This window comes from Lemur catta, chromosome 6, assembly GCF_020740605.2.
Source record: "Lemur catta isolate mLemCat1 chromosome 6, mLemCat1.pri, whole genome shotgun sequence".
NCBI lineage: Eukaryota > Metazoa > Chordata > Mammalia > Primates > Lemuridae > Lemur > Lemur catta.
In genome coordinates, this window is record NC_059133.1 from 82,317,352 (window position 1) to 82,344,843 (window position 27,492).

At 36.8% G+C, this 27,492-nt stretch overlaps 1 protein-coding gene across 7 annotated transcripts in view; it reads right to left on the reverse strand.

Moving 5' to 3' along the window:
• Positions 1-27,492, reverse strand: part of PLEKHA5 (pleckstrin homology domain containing A5) — a 227,503-nt gene that overhangs the window by 44,944 nt on the left and 155,067 nt on the right. For 5 of the 7 annotated variants that reach the window (XM_045554239.1, XM_045554242.1, XM_045554238.1 and 2 more), the window contains 2 exons: positions 23,608-24,073; positions 20,906-20,989 (listed from right to left, as the gene is read on the reverse strand). In XM_045554239.1, the coding sequence (XP_045410195.1) occupies positions 20,906-20,989; positions 23,608-24,073 (550 nt within the window). Of the gene's footprint in view, positions 1-17,417; positions 17,472-18,299; positions 18,420-20,905; positions 20,990-23,607; positions 24,074-27,492 lie in introns of all 7 variants that reach the window. The other 2 variants (XM_045554245.1, XM_045554244.1) reach the window with 1 other exon arrangement.

A 27,492-nucleotide genomic window follows, 5' to 3' on the forward strand; every position in this document is an offset into this window, starting at 1 on the left:
TCCATATTATAGAAAATAAATAATTCTATCCTGATTAACAAATGTTACTTTACTGATTTCGCGAACTCTCCTACAAAAGTTTACTAATCTTAAGATTAATGTATAATGTGAGAAAAAAGGAAATCCTGAAAAACTGTATTTCCAGACAATTTTATTTTTAGCCTAGCTTATCAAGGTTTCATCCAACAATATGTGTTTGGTTGTCAAATTAGAAACCTCCTGTGACTGGTTTAATCTACTTTTTATTCAATTAATAGTAGATAATGAAACATATGTATATCTTTTAACAATATCGCAATGAGAAGTTTCAGTCAAGCTAAATCATTTATTCTTAAATTTATGTATCCACAACTTTTTTGGGCTAGAGTATGTTTTTAAAAATCAACCTCACTGATGAATAAATTCACAAATTTTAGTTGCACAGGCCAATGACTTTTGAAAAAAGTATACAATCATGTAACCACTGCTACAATCAAGACATACAGTATTTCCATCTACTCAGAAAGTTCCTTCATGTGCCTTTACTACTAATCTCCACTCTCTCATTTCTCTCAAGTAACTACCAATCTGATTTCTGGAACTATAAATTAATTTTACTTGTCAAGCTAATTAATCAATTAATTAAAACAGTATTTGGGACTACCTAGCAGTTAAACTCAAAATTCTTATTTTTCCCCCAATGTTATCCAATAAGGAACCAAGGCATTTACATATACAGGCATGTCTCATTTTATTGTGGTTTGCTTTACTATACTTTGCACATAGCTCCTTTTTTACAAACTGAAGGTCTGTGGCAACCCTGTGTTAAGCAAGCCTACCAGTGCCATTTTTCCAATAGCATGTATTCACGTTGTGTCTCTGTGTCACATTTTGGTAATTCTTGTAATATTTCAAACTTTTTCATTATTCTAATATCTGTCATGATGACCTGTGATGGGTGATCTCTGGTGTTACTATTGTAATTGTTTTGGGGTGCCACAAACCATGCCCATGCAAGACAGCAAACCTGACCAATCAATGTGTGTTCTCTGACCAGCTATTCCCCTCTCTCTCTCCTCTCTTTGAGCCTCCCTACTCCCTAAAACACAATATTGAAATCAGGCCAATTAATAACCCTACAATGGCTCCTAAATGTTCAAGTGAAAGGAGTCACACATCTCTCACTTTAAATCAAAAGCTAAAAATGATTAAGCTAGTAAGGAATGCATGTTGAAAGCAAAGACAGGCCAAAAGCTAGGCCTCTGGCACCAGTTAGCCAAGCTGTAAGGAAAAGTTACTGAAGGAAATTAAAAGTGCTTTTCCAGTGAACACATCAATGCTAAGAAAGCCAAACATTTGTATTGTTGATATGGAGAAAATTTTAGTGGTCTAAATATTAGATCAAACCAGCCAAAACATCCTCTTAAGCCAAAGCCTAATCCAGGGCGAGACCCTAACTCTATAAAGGCTGAGAGAGGCGAGGAAGCTGCAGAAGAAAAGTTGGAAGCTAGCAGAGGTTGGTTCGTGATGTTTAAGGAAAAAAGCTGCTTCCCTAACATAAAAGCACAAGGTAGGCCAGGCGCGGTGGCTCACGCCTGTAATGCTAGCACTCTGGGAGGCCGAGGCGGGTGGATTCTTTTGAGCTCAGGAGTTGGAGACCAGCCTGAGCAAGAGCGAGACCCCGTCTCTACTAAAAAAATAGAAAGAAATTAGCTGGACAACTAAAATTATATAGAAAAATTTAGCCGGGCATGGTGGTGCATGCCTGCAGTCCCAGCTACTCGGGAGGCTGAGGCAGGAGAATCACTTGAGCCCAGGAGTCTGAGGTTGCTGTGAGCTAGGCTAATGCCACGGCACTCTAGCCTGGGCAACAGAGTGAGACTCTGTCTCAAAAAAAAAAAAAGAACATTCATAGTTCATGGAAGGGGGTCAAAATAGCAACATTAGTAGGAGTTTGGAAGAAGCTGATTTCATCCCTCATAGATGACTTTGCAGGATTCCAGACTTTTGTGGAGGAAGTGAAAATATGGTAGAAAAAGCAAGAGAACTAGAATTACAAGTAGAGCCTGAAGATGTGACTGAATTGCTGAAATCTTATGACCAAACTTGCATGGATAAGGAGTTGCATCTTACAGAGGAGCAAACAAGGTCATTTCTTGAGATGGAGTCTACTCCCTGTCAAGGTTCTATGAATGCAATTGAAATGACAACAAAGGATTTAGAGTATTAGGTGACCTTTGTTGATAAAACAGTGGCAGAGTCTGAGAGGACTGGCTCCAATTTTGAAAGAAGTTCTACTGTGGGTAAAGTGTTCTCAAATAGCACCACATGCCACAGAGAAATATTTACTGAAAGCCAATTAATACAGAAAACTTCACTGTTGTCCTATTTTAAGAAATCGCTACAGGCACTCCAACCTTCAGCAACCATCACCCTGATCAGTCAGTCAGCAGCAATCAACACCAAGGCAAGATCCTCCACTAACAAAAAGATTATGAATTGCAGAAGACTCAGATTGATCATCAGTATTTTTTAATGAACTATTTTTTGAATTAAGGTATCTACATTGGTTTTTTTAGACATAATGCTATGGCACACTTAAGGGACTTCAGTATAGTATAAATTTTTAAATGCACTGGGAAATCAAACATTTGTGTGACTTGTTTTATGGTGCTATTTATTTTACTGTGGTATGCTTGTAGGTGACATCTCATGTACAGGGGGAAAAATGTATTAATATGCAGTACAGGATCAAGTTTTTACAATGTTGGAAAATAACTTATAAATAGACTACTATAGATATTAATTTTTCTTTAGGAGAAAAAAATTATTGCATAAATTTAAGACTTCCTTATATTTTAAAGTACCCTCCACATTTTATAAGGGGATGTTACTTATATTATCACAATCAAATATTGGTCTTGAAATAAAGTATAGCTGCTTTTATTGTTTTGGCTTATTTTCCTGCATTGACATACGCCTCAAATAGTACAAGTACCTGAAATCACTATCCACTTTTAGTAGTATTTAATTTTAATTTTTAAAGCAATTACATCTATAATTGCTGTTTCCTGACTCAGAGGTTACGGGGGAGGGGTCAGGAGCATGAATGGTTAAGAAATAATGGAGAACTGAGAGCACCTAAATGTAAAAGATGCTCAAGGTCAAACTGAAATTGCCTGCCAAGTCTTGGAAATCTGGCACCAATGGGCCACTGGGTCAAAGGGCTAGGTCTGTTGACATGGCTCACACCTTTTTTGGTAGAATGCTTTGAGAGGGTAAATATGCATGTACAAAAGGGGTACACCATGTTTGTGATTTCAAAATGCCTCTGGTTAACTTACATATCAAAGATCATTAAATATTTAGTCACTAAGAAGTGATCACTGCAAGAAGCAACCAACTCAGGTACAGGAGAACTAAAAACAAAAATAACATTTAAAGCGTACAAACTGCAGAGTGGCTCAGAGATCACGTGTGGAGTTGACTACTTTTCATTATGAAAAATTTCAAACATATACGTATTAAATTCTCAAATATTAAAATTAAAAGGCATGTCTGGAAGCTGGCAAATCAGTACAAAAAAGAAACGAAAAATGTTAGCAGGAATTATTTTGAATTGTGGCACTGTGGATGATTTATATTTTTCTTTCTCTATACTTCTCTACATTTTCCCTAAATTTTCTACATTGAGCAGACATTGCTTTTCTATTAAAAAAAGTTATTATAGACTCCTGAATAAAAATATATACACATAAAATAAACTAAATCAATGGAACAACTACCTTCTCTGGCAAACACACTTGGTGACACAGAGAGGCTAGGAAAATTCACTACAGCACCAAGTTTTCATATCACATTCAAGGATGAGGCAGAAGCAACCTATTGGAGTGCACTAGTGCAGTGGGCTTCTATTTATAGAAGCCCAATCTAGAACACTGTTCGCACGTTTATTCTGTCTTACGTATCTGTATCCACATCAGAAATTTATTGGAAGAAATGTTAACTAATTAAAAAAAGTAAATTACCCAGTGCATCTGTGAATATATATGGGGGCTATCTTACAATAATACCTTTTTGGCTGTTTCATTACTGGCTGCTTCAGAAATAAAGTTCAAGTTTACTTAGACCAGTGGTTCTTAACCCACATTAGCATTACTTGGGGGAGCTTAAAAAAACTAAAGGCACCCCGATTCTTAGGTAATTCTAATGTGTAATCTGAGAACCTATGATAGACAATATCCTTAAATCATCAAGGTGTCAGGCTGGCCCGAAGATTCCTTTGGCAAAAGTGACTATCAAGGTGTGAAGATTTTAAAGTAAGTCAAAGGTAATGTGATAATATTGAGTGTTATTCAATTCACATCCTCCTTGGGATCCCATTTTATTCAAGTGGAAGAGAGAAGACTGTGGAAAGGAAAAGCAGTGGAACTATTTCAAAATTCCCCGGGGTACCACACCAGCTTAACCAAGGGCTCTTAGGGTGACTGGGTGGTGAGTTGTAAGAATGATCAGGGCAGCTAAGTGGTTCTGTATGTGGTGGCTCTAACCTTGCATGTGGCATACAACAGCTGAAGCCTACTAGACACAATAATCACAATCCCATACGATGGGAGTTTGGTCTCCTACTAAACAACTTCAGTTATTTGTTGAACCTTCACTCTTTACAGATTTACAGAATTGGCAATACTAGATTTGTTTTATCTGCAAATATAGCAGTGGTTCCTTGCACTAAATCACCCCTAAAATATTCTATTTTTTAACACTTAGAAACTGACTTATATAACACTCCATGAGTACCTTGGGATTTTGTGCACAAGTTCTTAAAAAAAAGGAATACCCAACAATTCTCTCCTGGTTTGAATATGAACCGTAGAAACCATTATGATAATGGTGTTAACAGCCCACATACTCAATTTTAAGGAATCAGAGTAAGAGGAAGACTAATTAGTACATGTAGGATTGCTTAATAATTTACTTGGAAATGAGTTTAATACTTTGCTTCCTACTTTAATTCCTTCTTTGAAGTAGTAGGTAATACAGGTTACATTTCAGTTAATTAGTAAATTATAAAGCTATTATAAAAGGCCCATTATTTCACAATAATAAAAATGAGAATATATGACTCAAACATTACATAATTTTCATAATTAATTTCAGCAATAAATAAGAAAACGTATGTGGAAACACCTTGGAAATACACTTAGGTAATGCCAATGTATTCCTGTTTACAACAAAAACACATCTTTACTTGAAGTTTCTAAGTCAAAATGTTCAGAAAAACTAGCTAGAAAATCTGATATTTAATCCTAGCCTCCTTCTCAGTTTTGAGGCCTGTTGGGAGCTAACATAAATATCTTGATTTGAAAACCCTATCATCAAAATACATTTATTCAATATGACTAGATAATACTTCCTGGGGTCTTGAGCAGAACTTCCCACCTGACACCTGTGGGCTGGAAATGGGTTGCAAGGTGTGTGGAGACAGGGACCACTTCAGCCTCGGTTGGCCCAGCCTGGTCCCTGCAGGGACAGGGCTCACCACATCATCTCCTAGTTTGTATCAAGGGGCCACACAAATATCCTCACTTTGTATGTGCGCCATACAGGAAAAAGGTTAGCAGCACTAAGATGGCATTTCTGTTTCAGAAAAACTAAACTTTTCTTCCTTTGTTGTTCCTTGTGATTATTTACCTCGGTAGTTGTCACACCTACCTGAAAGTAAAAACAAAAACTACCCATGGAGATTTAAAACCTATGCGGGGCTGGGCCCTGGCAATTCCGAGTGGGGATTAGGGGAAAGGGAGCCTTTAATATTGTACTTTCTTTCTTTCTGAAGATCCACTGATATTTCTGAGAAGTCAGGCTTGAGAACCATGGTCCTGCTCTGGTACTAACTCAAGTAACCATCATCACCAAGGAATTTTTCAAGGCCTAGATGGATTGATACTAGATATCGGTCAAGATAACTGCACAACTATCAAAAGATGAAAAATTTCAAACTAAGTATCTATATACAAGTGTTGTATACAGATTAAAATAGTCTCTTACTGTTTTTGTATGGGATATAGCACACTATAAATCTTTTTTTTTTTTTTTCCTTTTTAAGAGGCAGTGTCTTGCTGTGTTGTTCAGGCTGGTCTTAAACTCCTGAGCTAAAGTCATCCTCCCGCCTCAGCGTCTTGAGTAGCTGGGATTACAGGCATGCGCCAATGTGATCAGTTTGAATCTTTTTTATTAATGACATTAGTGGACTCAGCAAAATCACAGGGGATCTGGGATGTCAGTCAGGAATCTGGGTGTTAGTGAGGAATCCAATTTCCAATTGCCAGCAGTTCTACTCTAGCAACTTCTAAATGTCTATTTCAAAGTCTCTGTCTCTGTAGATACTAGATCAGCTCTGAATGCAGAAGAAATAGGATATTTCAATTTATGAAGTAAATGTTCCTGACTAATTGGGGGGGGGGGCAGCAAGGCAGTGAGCCGAGAGCCGAGCTAAGACGGTCATACGTACAATTTACTCCTGGAAAAGATTAATTCTCCAAAGCCCCTTTAAGGATAAGAAGTGGTTTAGTGGCTTAATTGCTCTTTTAAAAGTTTACATAGAACAGCGGTGTCCAACAGAACTTTCTGTGATGACGGAAATGTTCTCCATCTGTGTGGTTCAACGGTGTAGCCTCTGGCGACCTGTGGCTAGTGGCTCTCACATCACCTAACCGGCATGATTTCCCTCCTGATCTGGATCTCCTTCCCAGAAGAGGAAACATTTGCTCAAGCTCTGTCTTGTAACTGAGTTTCCTTGGGTCTGAACTCTGTGCTAATAGCTCGCTTCTCTTCTTGAACAAGCAGTCTGGATGATTTCTATCCACCCTACAGAGCTTCTGTCCTTTGCCGTTAACTAATGAGAAGACTCATCTTTGTGCTGTCATTTTCCATTTATATGGAAAATGGACTTTCCCCCCAAGTTCTTAAATGACTTCTTAGGAAGAGATTTTTTAAGTTGGGAATCTGTCTTAATAATAGCAAACAACCCCATAACCTAATCACTGAACACTTCATTTCTCAAGAATGTCCTCCTGTCTCTAGATCAATACACTCTTCAGATATGTAGCACAACTAAAAACCTAAAGAATTTGACATGACCAGGGCGAGGCTTTGAGGAATGGGGTGTGGGGGGTGTCTTTATAAACAAGTCATTTAGGTAATGTCAATGTAAATGCTTCCTACTCTCTCTCTAGGCACATCTGAAAGTCCAAGAACCTGAAATTGAAGGGTATGACTACCTATTAAAACCATTCTTTGTTTAACAGGAAGCAGGGAAATTCGAAGTGACCTCTGTAATGGCAGAATATAAATAAGTCTTTTTATAACTGAAGGGACAGTCACAGTATTGAGATTACTTCAGAAATTTTAGAAGCAATCTGAATACATTGTCCATGCTCTATGTTTTTCCTAAAAGTAAACTTTGGAAAAATATTACTATTGTTGTATATTCAGAAGAATCAATAACATTTTAAAAGATGTACCTAGACTATATAATACCTCCCCTTTTCCTCAACGAAGATAGATTAGATACTTGCAGCATATTTGGGAGCAAACACTGAAGGTCTGGGCCAGTGCCTTTCCAAAGAATTTAGTTATATAATGTACTTACAGTAGGTTACTGGATAAATTTTACAGGTCTGCTTTTTACTTCAATGGCTTCATGTTTTTTCCTTGTTTAATGGCCCTTTCCTAACCATTGTTCCTTTACTATCAAGCACTACATTATTACTTTATGCTACTATCATGTTTATTCTTGGCATCCACAGGCAATACGAAATATTAAAGGAACTCAAGACCTACTAAAAAAAACCCAGTGCTTTATTGTGGATATAATCTTTGAAATGGCCCCATTTTTCTCTTCTTTGCAAATATTTTTAATGATACACTAAAATCTACCATTTTTAAGGGACAAAACATCCCCAAAGTGAAAACTGTACATCTGTTAGTCAAAAATGTATTTGTTATTGCAATGGGCACATTAATCCTAAAATACATTTGAGTTTACAATCAAAATACCTTCTAGATATAAGGATCTGAATTTTATTGATAGTAACTGTGTTCTTCCAGAGTTAAAATGGCACCAATAGCTGAATTCCCACCATTAATTCAAAGATTTATCAGCTTATGTTTCAACTACATAATGACATACTTACGTCAATCCTAAAAATGTTTTTGGCATTTATGTTCAACTCTGTTTCCTTCCTAGACTTTGAAAACCATTCAAGAATTTTACTTTGTAAGCACTAACATCCTGTCTTTCACTGAACTCTATAAATCTTTGGTAAATGGATAAACTTTCTGAAAAATACATGTTAAATTAGTATAGAAGGAAAACCTATTGTAATTGGGCAACAAAAATACTTGCTTTTGTAAGTACAAAATTGGACTGTATAAACATTATGTATTTTAGGAGGGATGGGATATTCCTCAGGTAACAAAAGCAGCCTGAAATGAACAGAACGACTCCTACTAATTCTGAAGTAAGTCAAGATAGATTTAAAAAAATAAAAGGAAATAAAATCAATTAAGACAGGTTTTTATCCTAGATTTGTGATTTGGGTCAAGTCATTGAATCTGACTGAATGGGGATAAAGGTAAATGGCCCATGTGCTGCAGAGGCTATGCAAGAGAATCAAGCAGGATACTGCATAGGACAGTGCTTTGTAAACTGTAAAGTGACACTCAGGCAATAAGATGGACAGGCACTGCAGAGGTACATGGTGGAGAGGCTGAGAGTGCTTTTGAAGTATCCAAGGGACAGGGAGTCACTGGCTGGAAAAGAGGGTTTAAGGGGGAGGAAGAATTTCACAATTTGGGGGTGGTGGTGGTAGACTTAGGGCTTTAATGACAAAAAGAGACCTTACTTTGTAGGGGACAAGGAGTTTATGGAATTTTCTGAGTTAGCGGAGAGACATAATATAGCAGGAGTTTTAGGGAGATCAAACTGGCAACTGGACAGAATTTTAATTGGAGCAGTCACAGAGTTTCCATTTACCGAGGGCTTACTAGTCCCTCTTACTGTGCTATTAAGTTTATAGATATTACCTTTTTTTTTTTTTTTTTTGAGACAGAGTCTCACTCTGCTGCCCGGGCTACAGTGCCGTGGTGTCAGCCTAGCTCACAGCAACCTCAAACTCCTGGGCTCAAGTGATCCTCCTGCCTCAGCCTCCCGAGTAGCTGGGACTACAGGTATGCGCCACCATGCCCGGCTAATTTTTTCTATATAATTTTAGTTGTCCAGCTAATTTCTTTCTATTTTTTTAGTTGAGACAGGGTCTCGCTCTTGCTCAGGCTCGTCTCGAACTCCTGAGCTCAAACAATCCGCCTGCCTCAGCCTCCCAGAGTGCTAGGACTACAAGGCGTGAGCCACCGCGCCCGGCCTAGATATTACCTTAATTAATCCTCAACAACCTTAAGAGGTTCATGTTATTACCCTGTTACAAATGTGAAAATGGAAGCTTAAAGTTAAGGAATTTATCCAAAGCCAGGTAAACTAAGATGAGGAAAATTCAAGATTATCATATAGTAAAATGGTAAGGATGTACAACAAAATATAGATGTGAGACGAGGAACTTTGCTAAATGTATGCAAAGATTCATGGAGAAGCACCATAGAGGATGCACTGCCAAGATCGGGTGACTAAATGCTAACGAGGAGCTTGGACCTCTAAGGAATTACGGAGGCCTCTATTCTCCTGACCAGACACCATGCAAAAATGCAAACAGATAAAAAACCCGTTCAGACTGTTCTAGAGAATCTCATGATTTTTCTGTTCTCAGTAAAAACTATTTTTAAAGTACATTTAACTCCAGTTTCAAAGTATTTTTAACTTTAATGTGTGCTGGTGTTGGGCAGACAAGATTTTAGGAGAATGTAATTCAACTTCAGGTGCCTCTCTTACTTAATTTTGCCATTTTTATACATTTGTCTAGTCGCCATCCTCAGAGTGGTGGAGCAGCAGGCAGGGTGCCAAGCAGGCTTGTCATGCCTCAGGTACTTACAGGTGGCTGCCACTGTCCACCAGGCAGACTGTGAAAGACTGGGCCTCACTTTCCCTATGTGTTACCCTCTCTTCGCTCAGGGGTTTTAAGGGGCCCACTTTAAGCTCCAGGTCCAAGCAAACAGTAAAGCAAAAGTCCTGCTGGTTCTCAATGCCCAGGGAGCTCTTCCCGAAGGCTGATGTATTCAATGTATGTTTGTTACACAAATGAGGTTAATGGTAACTAGTATTTTGAACCATTTTTTTTGCTTTTAGTTTTTTGGTCAGGGAATTGAGGGATAAAGACAAGTTTCCCACTTCTGTTGTTCACTTGGATAATTCTGCAGTATTTCTATTTATCAGTCAACAAGTATCAGTCTGCTGAGGCCCCGGTTGCCTATGGTAGTTGACAATATATCCCCCCTTTTCTTGTTCACTCTCTTCTCTATTTTGGTAATTGCTTCCCAAAGTAAACTTGCTGCTAAACAAGCCCACAACCAGAAAGCCCACACCACAGACTCTACTTTCTGGGAGAAACTCAGAGGGCTTAGATATGAGGAGTGACATAGTGACAACTAGGAAAACAATGAATAGATGAAGAGTTGACAGAACAGCAAGAAATAGGGAACTAGTTAGGGTTGACACAGGTAAAAACAATTAGCAAAAAGGGACAGATTAGTTACTGGTGAGAAATAGGAGAACCATGATAATAATGTAAGCATTAGACAGGCCAATTTAAGAAATCAGAGTACTGACATATACATATTCTTTCCACACTTTAAATATTTTAAATTCTTTCTTTCTTTTTTTAAGAGACAGGGTCTTACTCTTGCTCAGGCTGGTGCAGTGGCAAGAACATAGCTCACTGTAGCCTTGGACTCCTGGGCTCAAGCGATCCTCCTGCCTCAGCCTCCCGAGTAGCTGGGACTACAGGCATGCTCCACCACACTGGCTGATTTTTATTCCATGTTTCGTAGAGACAAGGTCTCACTATGTTGCCCAGGCTGGTCTCAAAATCCTGGCCTCAAGCGATCCTCCTGCCTCAGCCTCCTAAAGTGCTGGGATTACAGGTATGAGCCACTGTGCTTGGCTGAATTCTGATCTATTTATCTCTTGTGCATTTAGTTTTCTTAGAGTTCTGCTGTTATTATTTCATATCCTGCTCAAGAATTTTCTGGGTTTCATCTGTCTCCCACAAACCCCTTCTATGCTCAAATATGCAGAGAAAGGGAGAGAGAGAAAAAGAAAAAAGGAGGAGTTGGGTGTGAGGGAAAGAGATACAGATAAATTTTTTTTTAGAGACAGGGTCAGGCTGATGCAGTGGTGCCAACTCCTGGGCTCATGCAATACTCCCACTTCAGCCTCCCAAGTAGCTGGCACTATGGGTGTGCCACCATGCCCAGCTAATTTAAAAGAAAAAAAAATTTTTTTTTTTTTTTTGTGGAGACAGGGTCTCACTATGTTACCCAGGCTGGAAGATCATTCTTAACAGTAAGAGCTTAAAAAAAATAAAAGATATTCTGTACCATGTAAATAGTTTGGGATAGTAAATACTAAATAATATACTTTCAATTTTCCAGTTTCCTTATTTCTGTTTCAAATGCCTGTTCTATATCCCCCAGAAACATTACTTTGTATAACTCTCAATCATCCCTAAAAATAGAAGCTCCAGGACCCCTTGGAACACTAGAGAAAATGGGATCTTACTAGCTCAATAGAATGAAGTTGCTGAATTGACATGAATGAATGCCAACAAGAATCTTTTCAATCATTTTGTTAGCATTTCTTCCTTTATAGGGAAGTTGCCTTTCATGAACACAAAGAACAAAACACACAAAAGTGCTCTTGGATTTTTACCTTGAATGGTTTCAGAACCAGTTAATAGTTCCTTTCTGCATCTCCCTTGGTACAAATATGTTTAAAATTGGCCAGAGTTCCTGTCTGCATACATTTTTTTTTCATTGTTGTTTTTTTAAAGGGTATAGAAAACATACTGACGAGGAATGTTCACAGTAACCCATAACAGAACAGCAGATTTCATCTAAAAGTCACTAGTACTTTTAGTATACAGTTCATAAAATATTGCTGTTTATAAAAAAGAATTACATCATCAAATCTAAATGCTACTATAAAACATCTGCAAATTAGAAAGTGTGGTTTACTCTTCAAGATGTTTGAGAACTTAGTATTAAACAAAAATGATTTTCTTACCCCCAGTAAGCAACTGATAATGCTTTTTAAAAAAAATGTACTTGTAGGCTTGGCACGGTGGCTCACACCTATATTCCTAACATTTTGGGAGGCCGAGGTGGGAGGCTCGCTTGAGGCCAGGAGTTTGAGACCAGCCAGTGTAACAAAGCAAGATCCTGGCTCCACAAAAAAAAAAAAAAAAAAAAAGCCAGATCTGTAGTCTCAGCTACTCAGGAAGCTGGGGGTAGGAGGGGATTGCTTGAGTCCAGGAGTTAGAGATTTCTTTTTTTTTTTTTTTTTTGAGACAGAGTCTCACTCTGTTGCCCGGGCTACAGTGTCATGGCATCAGCCTAGCTCACAGCAACCTCAAACCCCTGGACTTGAGCAATCCTTCTGCCTCGGCCTCCTGAGTAGCTGGGACTACAGGCAGGTGCCACCATGCCTGGCTAATTTTTTTTTCTATATATATTTTTAGCTGTCCAGATAATTTCTTTCTATTTTTAGTAGAGACAGGGTCTCGCTCTTGCTCAGGCTGGTCTCGAACTCCTGACCTGGAGTGATCCTCCTGTCTCGGCCTCCCAGAGTGCTAGGATTACAGGCGTGAGCCACCGCGCCCGGCCTCACTGAGCTATGACCATGCCACTGCACTCTAGCCGGGGCAACAAAGTGAGACCCTGTCTCATAAAAGGGCACATACGTAGGTGCTGACTCTGTTGACAATCTATCCCTAGTCCACTGGATCTCTAAATAAGTATCAGATGTTTTCCCTCCTCAAAAAATATATACCAATACAAAATGACAGAGGATTTAGCTTTTGACTCTGGCAAGCCTTAAACATTTTCATGCAACAAAGAACATATAGGTTTTGCTCGAGCTTTATTTTTCTTTTGTTTTTTTTTCAGAGACAGGGTCTTGCTGTGTCACCCAGGCTGGAGTGCAGTGGTGTGATCATAGCTCACTATAATCTCGTACTCCCAGGCTCAAGCGATCCTCCTGCCTTAGCTGCCTGAGTAGCTGGGACTACAGGAGCCCACCACCATACCCGGCTAATTTTTAATTTTCTTTTTAGAGACAGGTCTCACTATGTTGCCCAGGCTGGTTTTGAACTGGGCTCAAACGATCCTCCTGCCTTGGCCTTCCAAAGTGCTAGGATTACAAGTGTGAGCCACTGTGCCTGGCCCTGGAAACATGTTCTAATTTCCCCATTCCTATTAATATTCCCTTCATGACTGTTCAAAAAAAGTGCTAGCTCTTCACCTACGGAGAGTCGTTGCCTACTTCTTCTCTTCAGCTCCTGGTCTAGTTTCTAAAACCCAAATTTCATTCTGTTGCCTAACCCAACCAGTCCTGGTCCAGGCTATAGGAGCCAAGAAGTAGAAATAGGGGGAAATCCTAGTAAGTAACAAGACTTAGAAACTTTAAGTGCCAATGTTAGACCTCCTGGAGAAGATACACATGTTCCAAAGATCTGGGGTTGGCACACTGAACACATTTTTTGAGAGTGACGGTTTCCTCAATGTGGCTAGAGTATATAATACTGTTAGTCTGGTCTTCAGATAAGCTACTGAGTAAGAATACGGCCTTTTATGGCCTGGGTTGGGACTCAAACCACCAGGGGCGCAATTAAAAACGCTTAATAACCAATAGGGTATAGGAGCCAAAAGAACCAGTAGGTTCTTCCTGTATCTTACAACCAAGTATCACCAGATGGTTTGGCTACAATAAGCTCCTATGGAAATCTGTTACCCCAGTTTCAGACAAATGATTTACATTTAGCTCTATGGCACCTTTAGGGATTCCTAATCATAAAATGCTTGCTCAGCAGGGAAACTCATACTCCATTTGCCTTGTTTCGAGAAGAAAAAAAATATTTTAAGGTTTTCTCTTTTCCTTCATAAATACCAGCAACTATGACACTTTCTAAGAACTGCAAAAGGGCACTTCATTATTTGGGGGCGGAAGTGGGGGAGATACTACTGTAACTGCTATCTGAAATTTACTTCCCACTTCCTGGAAAGTACAGAGCCAAGGCAACATTTTACCTATGCTTCTTACTCTATCCCTTCTATATTCTGTTAGGAAGAGGAATAAACGTGGAAAAAGCTAATAAATGTTAAATCAATTCTGTAGATATATTTTAGGATGAAGCTGACAAGTTTCACTTAAACTGGAACCAAAGGTTTCTCTAATACTCGCTGAAAATTAAGCAAAATGAGAAGAAAATGAGTTACTGATGTATTATGCTTTTATTCATTTATGGATAAAGTATATAGTTAGGATTATTGTATATTTAAATGTTCTACTTTGAGGCTACACTATTTTGAAATTCACAAAATTGACAAACAAATCTGGGCTAGTCTTGTAGACCATGAACAGTCTACTAACTGGACTATAAATGCATAAACAAACTATAATAGCATACCTCACAATGAAACAACAAACAGAAGAAAATCTTACCACATAATTAGTATAGCTATTGTTATTTTAAAACCACTTCAATACATGACTTGTCGCTATTAGTGGTGATAATGAGAAACCAAACTATACTGCTCAAGTCACAGGTACCAGAAGGCAAAGATTTTTGGACTGTTTAATATGTAAATCTTCAGAATTTCAGATAAGGCATTTTCACTCTTTGTTATAGACATTCCATTAGTATCAGAAATGAATTTATATCTGAAACAACTCAGAGACTACTGTTTGGTTCCATTTTTCGTGAATAGCAATAGGGACTAACATAATTTAAATCAATTACTGTTTCTCTTTTTGATGACTGTGGTATCTGACAAGGGACAGGAGAAAGACTGCATTTTGTTGCTGCCCTTAGGTTATTCTGATGATGTATTAGGGCAAGCAGAATAAGTGTTGAAAGTGAGAATCGATTCGTGTATGTTCATTTGGTATGACATACAGTATAAAATATGGCCAAAGCCTCTCCCTGACTTTCAGATTTTAGAATATACTTTCTAGTTTGTGGTTATATAAAAACCGATGAATCAATTTATAAAGCCAGGCAATCAATAATGCCTGCAAAAACAATAGACTTATTAATCTAAATTAAGTTATTGGCAGTAACAAGTTAAAAGCTGGAAATGTTTGGCTGAAACATTTCATTAAAATTCAAAACTATCAAGAACTATTTTTATATATTTTAATAGCCATAAAAACTGATATAAAATATAAGACAGTTCAAAAGTAAATAATTTCATTTACATTAAATGCAATTATTTGAAACCATAAATATTTTTTAACTTATTTAAAGAGAGATTTTCTTTAGGAAACCTTAAGGATTTGTACATTTTGGCATATGTCAGTTTCTGGGCAAAGTTTCCTCCACATTTTTATATACTGTCTAATTATTAGCTAAAAGTGGCCCAATTTTTGTTATCAGAAAGTCTTATTTCAACACAAAATATCACATAAACAATCTAATTCTGTAATTCTTCTCATTATCACAAAATTTAAAAATTAAATAACTTTATTTCAGGATCTAATAATAAGGAAAACGTATATTACTGGAAAATCCTTAGTTGATGTGTTGAGAGACTAGAGAAGGTCAATAACACATTGAGACTGTCAGAATCTACCTGTAGAATCACCATCATGGTGCAATAGGAAAGGTTCAGCAAAGTGTGCTCAGACAGGAATGAGGAGAAAGTGAACCTCGACTGGGATATGGCTTATGTGGATAAAGGGATAAAACATAGCTTGACCTGGGAAAGGGAATTTAGGAGAAAGAACCACCTTAGGTGGTATTTTTGATATATTTACCTGTCCTTGTCTAAAATTTTCTAAAGTTCTATGTCTCTGCAATTCCAGTTTTGATTCATTGAGGTCAGTAATAAATTACAGTTAACCACAGGTTTAGGTTCGGAGATTACAGATAGCTTCAGATTCACATTACTGTTTTGTAAGCCTAATTTTTGTAATATCTCACCGTTTTTCAGAACTCTCTCTAGCTTTAAATACAAAGGAGTTCTGAAGAAAGTTATTTCCCACGCATCTTAGAAGCTTTCTGGCAGTATAGAATTTTGAGGGAAGATGTATTTTCTCCCATTTTATTAGCTAACTTGTCTTTGTTAGACTGCTTTCAAAGCGCATTATATACACTGTGGTTAAATGTCAATAGCATCAGTCTGTGGATTGAAGATCTGAATTTGGATATATAAAATGCTGCTTTCTAAAGCATTCCAATAGGGATACTAATGACGAAAACATTTTCTGGAAAACATAAATTTTATATTAACAAAAGCACTCACATATTTAACAAAAATTAAAATAAGAAAAATGATTTAATACCTTTTAAAGGGTTATCCTAACGTAAAACCCCTCTTTAAATATAACTAATGTAAAGCAGTACACTACTGTTTTGTTTCAAATAGGCAAATACAAATACGTAAACATTTGCCTTATAACATTTTCCATAGTAACCTCTTTGATAAAATTTTCAAGTCTCAACATTTTAAAATAAGCTGGAATGGGTTCTGACTTAATTTATATGAAAAACGCATTCACCAAAAGAAATAATTAGTAACAGAAAAAAGTCCCACCAAATCAAAATTAAATATTAATAGAGCATTTCACAAAAACTGAAATATGGGAGAGTGGGTCCTTGTTCACTGTCACTTTCCCTTTTGAACATTCGCTTTAACCAGCCACTCTTGCTGCCACCACTGAGGTAATGTTAGGAAATGTAGGTCACTATAGAATTGGCTCTACGTATCTTGGCAAAGACTAAACACTGAAAGGACACAGCAAACAGGGAGGAAGGACAGGCAACTAAAAATGATCCCACTCCACACGTCACCCATCCTCAGACTCGGCTTTGGGAATACAGAGCACACTACACCTACCCTCCTCCCAGTCTTCCAATGAGACAATTCACAGCTCAGAGTCTGCTCCTTTAATTAGGTCAACTCCAAGCTGGGATAAGCCTCAATGAGTAGGTGTTGTCATGGGATGAGAAAAAAGAAGTCTATAAAGAATTTAGGGTTTCAATTTCAGGTGACCCAGCATTTGCATCGCCTCTTATTTCCACAACTGTCCTTTCCCCCTGTTTATTATGGTATTCCTGAATTTGCCTGGCCAGGGAGTTCTTACTCTGCCACTTGTCAGTCATGCCATTAACTCAAAGTGAATGAAGTATCTGAGTAGCCTGAAAAACTGTACTACATTTAAGAAGTTCTACTAAGTAATAAAAATAAGAAAATTCTACAAATCCCACCTGATGATCCAAATATATGGTGTTCCTTTGAAGATGATGTGAAAGAATTTCATTCTAGTAGGCACCAATTAAGAAAAAAGAAATAGAGAAGGTGCAGAATTCATGAAAAAGGCAATTTTGAAATTAGAAAAACAGGCAGTTTACTACAACCTACTACAAAGTACATGACAACTTTCACATACATGCTCCCCTGTAAATGGTACAGATGACATATTAAATTATTATAAAATTATACTTAGCTTTGCAAGAAATTAAGTAGACATGCATATAGACACTGAACTATTAAGCAGAAAAATCCTTTAAATGGCTTTAGCAGACTGAATGCTAGAAGCTTTATATGTTAATTCTTTTCTGCAACACAGTACTACTTTTTCTGAAAAGATGTTTCTCAACTGCATGTAACCACAGGCTATAAACCCTTTGAGAAATGTTTATACGTATTCATTCTTTTCATCAAGAATAAAAGACATCTTAAGGCTAATCTTTGACATTTGAAAGGCAGTATTATTAAAACCATAATGAATTTTCAACTTTTTACTTTACGAGAAACTATAGAATTTTTCTGTATCTGTTCTGCCAGATGCGGAGGTCTGTAGTCAGTAGTATTCAGTGAATAGCAACGCCATTTTGAAGTCTGTATGCATTTCTTTCCTCACAACCAAAAGTCGGTGGGTGAGCAGGCGGGTTAAAGTCTAAGAAGAAATGCATCCTACCTCTCTTTTCTTCCAGTAAGGTATAAATAAGTTGAATTCTCAAAGGGTTAATAGGAGAGTCTAATGTTGCTGGCTGCAGTGATGGTATGCGCTCATGCTCGACACTAGTGACGCTGATCACACTGATCAATGATGGCAGACGACACAGACAAATCTCTGCATAGCTGACCTTTGGGCTGTGGGCCTCAAGCTTTAGCTGCATGAGCTGTGCTAACGTATGCTCCCGGATACTACTCAGTTCGGCTTGCTGCCGTCTCAGCTTTATTAGCAGCAGCGTAAGCTCCTCTGGCTGAAGGAGTACAATTTAAGAATCCAAACAGTGGAAAACAGATTAATTGTTGTCTTAAGTGATAGATATTAAACCAAGATTTCTTGGCAAGTTTCCTCTTATGGTTGACATCAAACATAGTGCCTAGGCACTATGATGATAGGTCCTACATAAATGCATAGATATCTAGAGAAATAGAAGGAACAGTGTTACTTTAAAAGACACGGCAAAACAACAGTATATTAAGGCATTTTCTCAGAACTCACGAGAAAATATTTAAATGTTAAGTATAAAAAAGCACAATACCAAAAAACCATTATAAAGGTTTGTGCATAAGAGCTATTAAAATACCATTCAAAGATATTTTACTAAGATGTCTAAAAGTTATACCTAAAAGACTTTTCCAGTAACAGAATAATACCTGCATGTCCAACAGACTAACAGAAGGTAAATAAAAAGAATTAAAATTCGTATAGAATTTGGATGAAATCTTTATAATATTAAACTCAGTATCTGAGATCTATTCATTATTTCCTAGTTATATTTTGAAATGTCACTGTGTTTTCACAGCATTTTTTAATGACCAAAAGATTAGTTTTATTTTTTAAGGAAAAAAAGGGGAAAGTTTCCAGGGGTGCATAAACCTTCCTTCCACACTCTGGGAAAAGCAGAGAACTGTTTGGTTCCTAATTGGTTACTATTATCCCAAAGGGAAAAAAGTTCTCAGTGGTGGATGAAATTCCTTAATAGGTCAATCTGATCTATTTTTCTTTGTTAGAAATGTAGTAAAGTATGGGCGCTGGTAGTCTTAAAGCCCATTAAAATATTACTTGGTGCTTATCTGAGCTTTGTTATGATTAAAAACTGCAGGTGGGCTAGAGGGAGATTCGCTTAAGTGCTCTTAAAACTTCTAGGCCAAAAGGTGGTCCTGAGATTGATTTGTTTTTTCCCACGCGACAGCATTACACTAGTTCTCTTCTGTTCTATTCATTTGCTTTTTATTTCCCATGCAATTCTTTTTAGAGACAGAAATTACTTTTAACTGTTATTTCGAATCACATTAAAAATTACTGCCTTCAGACACGAAAAGTGCCAGTAGAAGTAAACTACAGCTACTACTGGATTCCTTAGATAATACTTGGTATCCATAAAGGTTAAAAACTAGTCTTTTACTGTCTCTTAAATGCTCAAAGAATGTTTAGTGCGAGACTTGAAGAAAAAATTGCATACATAATAGAAAAAAAAAGTTGCTTTTGCTCTGATGCCAACCACATCTTGTGACCTCATGATTCTGGGACAGTCCTCATCTTATGATCATCAGCCCTATGTCTTGAGGTCCTGCTGGGGAGAGGCAGGGCTGGTAAGGGATTTAGATATTCTAAGAACCCAGAGTGATAGCAAAAGAAAAAATCTTGAAGCTCTGGTTTATTATTTACGGAGCCAAAAAGATAAAGGGATTTTCAAAAGAATGAAAGATACCAATAAGTTTACTAGACATTTAAATTTTGAGGCAAATAAAAAGAAGCACACTTGACCCTCAAAAAGTAAGAGAGGTGGTAAATAATTTCTATCCTAAATACCCACTAGAGGGAGCAAAGCAGAAGAGAACATTTTTGTAATATGATATTTAACATTTATTTTATGATTAATCCCTATTTCTTTGTCAGATCAACAATCTAATGTTTAAAAATCATAACATTTAAAACTTCTTAGTTTTAATCAAGCAGTATCTATAATCTTTGATAAGTAAACTGTAGGTAATAGTCCAAAGCCAGGAACTATTTCCTTATATCTACACATATAAAAGATAAAGCCAGACAATATTTGTATAAAACATATAAGGTGAATTTTTTTTTATTATGGCAGGAAGGGAATTTTTAAATAATAAACACCTATAAAGATACTAAAATCACATCTTCACAGACATTGAGACTATCTACTGATAATAAAGCCAGTTCCTCTGATAAAACAATGTCATTAAAATAAACTGAAGTGAGGAAAAGTTATCTTTTCTCTTTAATTTGAAAAATAGTGGTGTCTTGGTAATGTAACTCCTTTCCAATTTGAACTTAACACTAATAATAAAATGATAATGGTAAATACTTGCTTTGACAGAGTATTTTTAGAGTCAAACTTCTTACTAGTCCAGTAGTTTGACTACAAACAGTTGCTTGCTAGATTTGTTCCACTAATGAATTACTCCAACTTCTGTGGTAAGGATAAGGGAATTAACAAAGTAAAGGAACCCACTTAGGTTATACAATAAACTTTCAATATATAATCTTTTATTTAGGCAGCCAGACACTTAGGGAAAGGTATCCACTAAGACAAGGAAATGGCTACATGACCCCAATTTCTTTTGATGAGCATCTCTCTTCCACAAAAGCAGCAGTGGTGTTTCTCTGGGAGACATCTCTGAAAACTTGAGCTTAAAAACCATGTCAGATATGTGCCTTCCTGTGTAGCACATAAATAAAACATGATATGGTAATAAAGATATTACTCACCGTTTTGCCTTGGAGGCTCTGGGGACTAATAGACTGTAAAGTTAGGCCAGCTGGCATTGACCTTCTGTCAGGCATATAGACATGCTAGGAAAGTAAAGGTACAATAAGATTCTATGGTAAAGTTTCTTTTTTTTTTCTTCTTGTCAATGTCAGTGATGAGAAATCTTGAATTCCTATCATGAAATACCATTTGAAAAGTGTTATTTGCGCTTATGAAGGAAGACAGATACTAACATCTCTTGTGTGATTAAAATACAGATTCTGATGAACAGAGTAATTCTACATAGTCGGTTCAGTGGTTCCCAAAATCTTTGGCCTCAGGACTTCTCTGTAGTCTTAAAAAAAGAAAATTTAGTGACAAGAGTGGCATTGTTTGACAGTTTTGCCAATCTTCAAAGTCTGGCTGGATTCTCATATCTGCTTCTGTATTCAATCTCTAGTGACAATCTCTTTCAGGGGAAATGTGTAAAGAAAATCCACCTTTGGTATATGTAATTGGAAAAGGGAAAAAGCTTTTCTTGATAATTATAGATATTTATCTTTGATACTACACTAAAGTTCAAAAAAGCAGTACTTTCTTAAAGCTCAGTTGCAAAGCAGCATCTGAAACCTTATCAATGAACTTATGGTACTCTGTTACATTAATATCCATTGGTCTATTTTAAATGAATCTTAACCCTTGCATAATTTCACAAGCAAACATTGGTCATCTGGGAAATACTGGTTCAGCGAGTTGTACAATGTTCCAAATGTTGACATGTTTCAGTATACAATATTAAAAAATCATATTTGTTAATATCACTACCGATCTTTAAGCATTGGAAAGCTGTCAAACCCGAAGTGGCAGACATGTGATTTCCAAAATTCTAATTTTTGCTTGAAAACTCAAATGCTGTCATCAGCAAAAAATACTGTCAGTTGTTTTCCTTGAAGTGACAGGCTAGCATTTCACTTTGACAAAGTGTGCCTGTCAAATATCATGTCTGAATAATGGCAGTTGTCTTTCGTTCTTTCCAGTAAAATAGTGTTCCACGAAAAAAGGAGCTAGTTCACCTTGCAACTCAAATAATGTGTGAGACAACCATTGGCACTTTGGTATGCAATATATTAAAATGATGTAATAAAAGGTGAAGATTCAATAAAATTATTTTTTACTGTTTCAACAAGAGGATTTGCAAGTGAAGCTGCTACTTCTTATTTTTTCACTCTAAGTGTGTGGCAGTGAGGCATACAATGACTACTAGTCTAGTTAGGAACCACTATCTTGATTTATACTAAGGTGCCAATAGTTTTACCCATCTCTGCTTTTGCAATATTAGTGCAAATGGTAATACAATGAATAATGCCTTATTATCATAAAAATAATTTTGAGGTTACGGACTTTCTGGAAGGGTCATCAGGACCCTTAGGGACCCCCTGCCAGGGTCCATGAATTACACTTTGGGAACTACTGATCTAGATCAAGGAAGATGATACCATAGTTTAAAATAAAAACTTGGCAACGTTGGAGAAGTTTTTTGGAAGGAGCAGCATAGTAGAAATTTAGTTGGCTAGGAACTAGATAGAGAACATAAATTTATCTCATTTGCTGTTAAAACAGATGATCTATTCTGGCCAAGAATATGAAAAATACTAATAACTACAAGAGTATGTAATTTAGAGTCACTTCTAAACCAATATTAAATTGTATTAGATCAGATTTTTCTTATGAATTGTTACTAGTTTTATCAATCATGATTTAACCTTTGGATGTGCAAAGTGACAAATATTGAACTTTGTTACAATGGAGTTCAAAGGGAGTCTTTTTTTTTTTTTAGTGAGGTAAATTAAAGCTTTCTTCAAAAGAAAATTCCCGATTTATTAACTTCTAACAAATATTTATGGAAATATCAAGCAAATGCTTTATGTAATAATGCAATTGAAGGATTTAGCCTGTCAAAAGGATAAGAAGAAAAAGTACATTTTAAAAGAATATAAAGGAAGAAATTCTTCAGTATTAAGAAGAAAATGACATTAGGATAGACATTAGGGAACCGGTTGTGTACTGACTGATGAAAACAATTGCTCTGGCATTATGAAAAGCTGATCAATACAAGGCACTCTAAATTCAAATAATCTACTAAGCAATGCTTAAACCAAGTTAAGGTACACATTAAAACATGATCTCTACCTATATTTTAACTTTTCAAATGTACATATATCATTAAGCATTGTTAGGCTCTAATATTAAACTGATTATCCAAGGAGATATCTCAGTAAGTCACATATTCAGCTGGTTAGCAGGTGAGGTTAACACTTGTATCCTAGCAAAAACCAAGATGAGCTTGGTACAAAACTCTGCAGGTATGCCAGCAGAGGGCAGGTGTAGAATTTGAAAGTGTGTAAAAAGCCAATAAAAATGCATGTGATCTTAACCTACATGGAGAACTGATGAGAGATATGCTTTCAAGCAGAGAAGAATGCATCTGCTCAAAAGAACTGTTTCTGTGCTCCTGAGAGAGAAAACATTACAAGCCTAGGCTTTTTTATACATGAGATTTTAACACTTGAATATTTTCCTTTAATTTTTAAAATGAAAAAGAGCTGCCTTGCTTACCTTCTCCCTATTCTCTGGTCTCTTACATTTACAAGAATAGTGTATTAAAACGAAAACACAGCATTTATAAAGCAGTGAGTTAACACAAAATAAGCAGATGTTTTACCTTAGGGTGATGGGCCCTGTGTCTGCGGTCTATTGTCACATCTCCTCTCTGAATTGGTGAAGTCACTTCTGATCTATACGTTCGTTGAGGAGAATATCCTTGGTAAGTGGCTATTGACCCATGGGAAGGCGATGTGGGAATAGAGTGCATTGTCTGGTCAGAAATATTCACCATGGTTTTAGGACTACTCAAAGTACTGTGTCGAGGAAGGGTGCTCTGCTTATTATAAAACTGACGCTGCTGCCATTCATAGAGCTGCCACATCGTGTCATCTCTCATTGACCTCCGTTTCTCTTCTGCTCCGGGTCCTACTGTCTTGTCATGCGTGGAAGGGGTTACACTGCAGATACTCTCAGGCCTGGTCTTGCTGTTTCTCGGGAGTGTTCTATAACCTTCGGGGTAGCGGGCCACAATCTGCGCTCTGTGGCTTGGCATATTTCTTGGTAGTGTTTGGTAAGAAATTATTCTAAAATCAAAAAATAATTGAAATGTAAAAATGAAGTAGAAGAGTTGTTTTCCAAATTCTAAATTAGGGTACATTTCCTCTCGAAGTAAAATATGTATTAGGCCGTACTTTTAAAAGATTACAACATTATCCAAGATTAAAGTATTAACAAATTTTAATCTTTTTTTTTTGGAGACAGAGTTTCGCTTTGTTGCCCAGGCTAGAGTGAGTGCCATGGCATCAGCCTAGCTCACAGCAACCTCAAACTCCTGGGCTTAAGTGATCCTACTGCCTCAGCCTCCCGAGTAGCTGGGACTACAGGCATGCGCCACCATGCCCGGCTAATTTTTTCTATATATATTTTTAGATGGCTAGATAATTTCTTTCTATTTTTAGTAGAGATGGGGTCTCGCTCTTGCTCAGGCTGGTCTTGAACTCCTGACCTGGAGCGATCCACCCGCCTCGACCTCCCAGAGTGCTAGGATTACAGGCATGAGCCACAGCACCCGGCCTACAAATTTTAATCTTTTAATGAAATTCAATTTAATGAACTTAATACAGTAAGTAAATAGCATCTATGTCAATTACACAAAAGACTTTAGTTCCACACAATGTATAGTTTGGCTTCACTTGAGAAATAAGAATGTTCAAAATCTAATCAAGTCTGTCCTTAAATTTTCTTTGTTTTCATATAGATAAACTCTCAGAATCTCATTTTTATACATCTCATCAGAATAGTCAAATACGATTTTTGTGTATGGATTAAATATGGAAGTTTTGAGTTGTAGCTATGGAACACATGACAAAAAATGAATTACTGCAGGTGTATGTTAACTATTCTGTCACTCAGAAAGCATGGCTGTTTATGGGAGGAAGTATATCAGTACATTTGTGATTTGAAGGAATAACTTCCCTTCATAATATTTCCTAACTTGAAAAATAACAATGACCTGAAGCTAAAGCTCAAAATTTTATTACCTAAAAACAAAATACTTAAACACCACAGTATTTCAAATATAAAACTATAATTTCAGGAATTTTACAATGTTTCCAGTGCAGTAATTAATATTCTACTTCATAAATCGTTGTCGTTATTTTTCAGAGGGCCTTTAAAAGCAATCTGAAAATTCTTTGTAAACATTATACATGCAAAATATAATTATTTTAAAATGCAAATTTTGGGGATCAGATATGTAATTGCCTATTATAATACTAAGCACAGACTACTACGGTTTCCTAAAATAAAAGAATAAAATAAAATTTCAGTTTACTATTTTAAAAAATGCTTCGATAAACACACTCTTGAGTTTATCAAAACCATCATTGTGATAATCTCATATTAAGTCAAATATATCACGTGAAATAAATTTTTAAAAGTCAATTAAAAATTCTATATAAATTTAGCATTTGTGTTGCCCCATCATTTTCAGAGATAGGTATAGTTACAATTCAAATTCTAAATGCAAATGTAACTTTTTAATAAAAACCACGACCAGAAAAATCTAGATTAGAAAGACCAAGATTAAATCACATGTACTCATCTTACACTACCACCTCCATGGGGCATAAATTTATATCCTAATATCAAAATCAACATAATTCAATGAACCAAACATGTGGAAGAGTTGGGACCCCATGAACCAAGATTTCCTGACCTCTTCTTTCAGTGTTTAGCAAACAACTTTCTCCTAATTACTCTATTTTCAGCATAGAGTATATTTTGGAATTGTGCATGCGTAACACATGCAGGCTTCTATTGGGTGTTAAAATGTCAGAAATGTTGGTGATTACATAGACCAGAAAGGGTGGAAGACTCAATGTCTAAGTTACTTGGTTATACTTTTAATAATATGGGTATCCTTGGTTTATAATCTGGATGTCAAAGTTCTTTTTTGACCCAAAGACTTGTCAGTAACAATGCGAAAATACTAATAATGCATTATAGTTTTTTAAAAAAGGTGGGTGTGGTGGCTCATGCCTGTAATCACACCACTTCCAGAGGCTGAGGCAGGAGCATCACCTGAGCCCAGGAATTTGAGACCAGCCTCGCGAACATAACAAGACCCCATCTCTATAAAAAAAATTTAAAAATCAGCTGGGCATGGTGGCATGTGCCTCTAGTCCCAGCTACTCAGGAGGCTGAGGCAGGAGGACGGCTTGAGCCTGGGAGTCACAGGCTGTGGTGAGCTATTATTACACCACTGCACTCCAGCCTGGGCAACAGAGCAAGACCCTGTCTCTAAAAACAAAAATAGTAAAAAAATTTTTTCATTGTTATCAGGTGTAATGAATTGAGTTCACCCTGAGCTATGAGACATGCTAATAATAAAATCCCAACACAATTCGTTTCTACTGGGGTAGTAAAATTATGTTATTTTTATACAAAGATAAAGTTTCATGTTAAATACAATTTCTTTTTGTGGGTTAAGACAATCACACAGGGATAAGGCTATGAAAAATACAGCAATATCCTGGGAAAACAATAAAGCAGGGGAGAGTGTTTGATCAAGTAATAGGAGAGCCAAGTTTTGATTTTTGCTTTCCTACTCAGTACTTAGACCTTAGATGAGTTATATCTTCTGGGACTCTGAGAATGTTGATGAGAGGAGTAGGGGAGAAAAGATCAACAGATTGTATTCTAATACTTCTTTTAATATCAGGGTTACCAAAAGAGCTCAGGGGTAATTATATCAGTGATCCTATGACTTTTGGATTTAATAAAAAATAAAATCTTTTTCATTTTGCCAAAGGTATTGACATTATTAAAAATAACTTTACTCATCTACCACAGTGACAATTAAAAATAAAAAGATACCAAAAAATTAGGAAGGACATAATCTTAAGAATGTTAGAGAGCCCTTCCTATGCTACCAAAATTTAGTTGAACGGCCAACTGAAACTTTTTGGGGCTCTTTTCTCATGTAGAAGATGATTTGATCATTACATTATCATGGAGCTCTAAAATCCCATGCCTTATTTTGTATTTGAAGTATTTCAATTCCTTCAGCCATTTTTCTGAAGTTAAATTTCCCTCATCATGCTGGTTGTTCTGCAGGGTTTCAATGTCTCAAAAATAGGCTTGTTCAAAATTGAACAAAAAGTCCCCAGACAAGAACTGCTGCATTTCGGCCAACCATCTGATGATTCTGGGGGTGAAGTGAGAGAATACAGTACCCAATACTGTTATCTAACCAGTATAAAAGAGCTCAATTCCTTGAGGCTTTCCCTCCATGAACATCCATGAACATTTCCCATTTTTTCCCTGATTGGTCTTTCTCCCCAACCACACCTTCTCTGACAACATGAAAGCCAGAAACTGGAAAATATCCAGAGCTGGCAACCCCACGGCTATCTGCTTAGCAAGTATGTCAGCCAGAAGATGGCTCCATCCAAGAGACTCTGCCATAGTACTAAGGCAATTTACCCTGACACACCTTGGT